This window comes from Homalodisca vitripennis, unplaced genomic scaffold (genome assembly GCF_021130785.1).
Source record: "Homalodisca vitripennis isolate AUS2020 unplaced genomic scaffold, UT_GWSS_2.1 ScUCBcl_1727;HRSCAF=5710, whole genome shotgun sequence".
In the NCBI taxonomy this organism is placed as follows: domain Eukaryota; kingdom Metazoa; phylum Arthropoda; class Insecta; order Hemiptera; family Cicadellidae; genus Homalodisca; species Homalodisca vitripennis.
Window position 1 is genome coordinate 60,505 of NW_025777844.1, and position 1,536 is coordinate 62,040.

At 46.8% G+C, this 1,536-nt stretch overlaps 1 protein-coding gene across 1 annotated transcript; it reads right to left on the reverse strand.

Annotated features, from left to right (window-relative positions):
• Positions 1–578: 578 nt before the first annotated feature.
• Positions 579–1,241, reverse strand: LOC124371602 (matrilysin-like). Its single transcript, XM_046829948.1, has one exon. The coding sequence runs from the start codon at positions 1,239–1,241 to the stop codon at positions 579–581; it is 663 nt and encodes a 220-aa protein (XP_046685904.1).
• Between the last annotated feature and the right edge of the window lie 295 nt (positions 1,242–1,536).

The window sequence follows — 1,536 nt, forward strand, 5'->3', positions numbered from 1 at the left end:
CTGCATTGACTTTCCTAACTCTGGTATGTACGATTCTGCTAACGGGTCTTTGATTGGACAGTCTAAGTGACGGGTAATCTATAACGTATAAAGTCCTGTCCACAATCATGACTACGTCTCCGTTCGGTCTCTGGTACACGGCTGAGACATTATTAAAGTCTGACGGTAAGAACGTCAACCACTCTGTAATTATCAGAGGATTGGTAAACTCTTCACGCGTTCTATGGGCTTCGTTCAGGCTGAGTATCCAAACGTATTTACCGTAAAACGCGTACAGTCTGTTTCTCACTACTAAGAACGTGTTGAGTTTGTGCCGTAAATTACAAATGTCGAATTCTGTAGGTGTAGGCGTGGTAGGCCTAGCGGTAGTCGATGTTGTCGTCGTAGTAGTAGTGGATGTTGTAGTGGATGTAGTAGTGGATGTTGTAGTGGATGATGTTGTGGACGTGGAGGAGGAGGAGGAGGGGACAGGCGGTCCGTACAAAACCTGTATTGCAAGCTGATCGTCTCTGTCCAAATCAAATTCGTACAAGTTGTTGATACCCGATGGCGGGTAATAGGACGGAAAACATTACGGATCATAACACAGACGAATGCTGCAGACCGAGAGCATGGCCTATTTCATGGACCATCACTGCAAAGAACGATGTCTTCTCCGGTGCGGGTATATTCATTGTAAAGTCCCAGTCCTCTTCGAAATCAAGGTGTATATCCGATTGGTTCAGCCACGGTCGAGGGAGAAAGGCGTGGCCGAGAACGCCGCCTGGACCGTCAAAATCGTAACTGCAAGTGCTTTTAAGGTAGTACGCCACGTGTTTCCTAGGGGAAATTACTACCATTATAGTGGGATTACTGTAACTTCTACGGAATTCGAGAGCAGAGTGTTTGGAGTACAAGGAAAACGCTCTCTCAACGATGTTGGCATACTGGATGCCTGAGCCAATCATGTTCCACGTGATCCGAGTTGAGTTCCATTTAACTAATGGGTTCACGGAAAACGGGGCTATGCCTTCGTCCGAGTTACCGCATCTGGGTGTGTCCATCAGCTTCAGCGTCTCCTCGTTTTCATATCCGGTCACCTGTAGTCCGAAGACCTCCTGGAACATCGTAACGGCGTCCTTAATATTGTTAGTCAGCGATGTTCCGTTGCTGTTGAGATAGCCGTATTTCTCTAAGTAGGTCAGGGTCTTGTTCGCTGTGGTCAGATGGACCAGTACAAGTACAAGTACAAGTAACCGCATCTCGCCAGGTTCTAAAGTAAACTGACGGTAAAAATGTCAACAACCTACTTATATCTCGATCTCACCACCCTGCTCACCGGGTCCCTAAAGTAAGGGTCGACAATATTGAATCTGATCCACTCGCCTTTATCGGTTAAGTGTATAGCGTCTAGCGGCAAAGCCAGTAGTTTGTACATACCGTACACAACATTACTCAGTACTCTCACTAGGTAATTCACGGTCACCGCGTCACTCATTTCGGTAGGATCTCTCAGATTAGTGATTTTACCGGTTTGCGCGTTCCAATCTTGCACCG

Coding starts and splice junctions, on each gene's coding strand:
- LOC124371602 (XM_046829948.1), bottom strand. CDS start 1,241: ATGCGGTTACTTGTACTTGTACTTGTACTGGTCCATCTGACCACAGCG.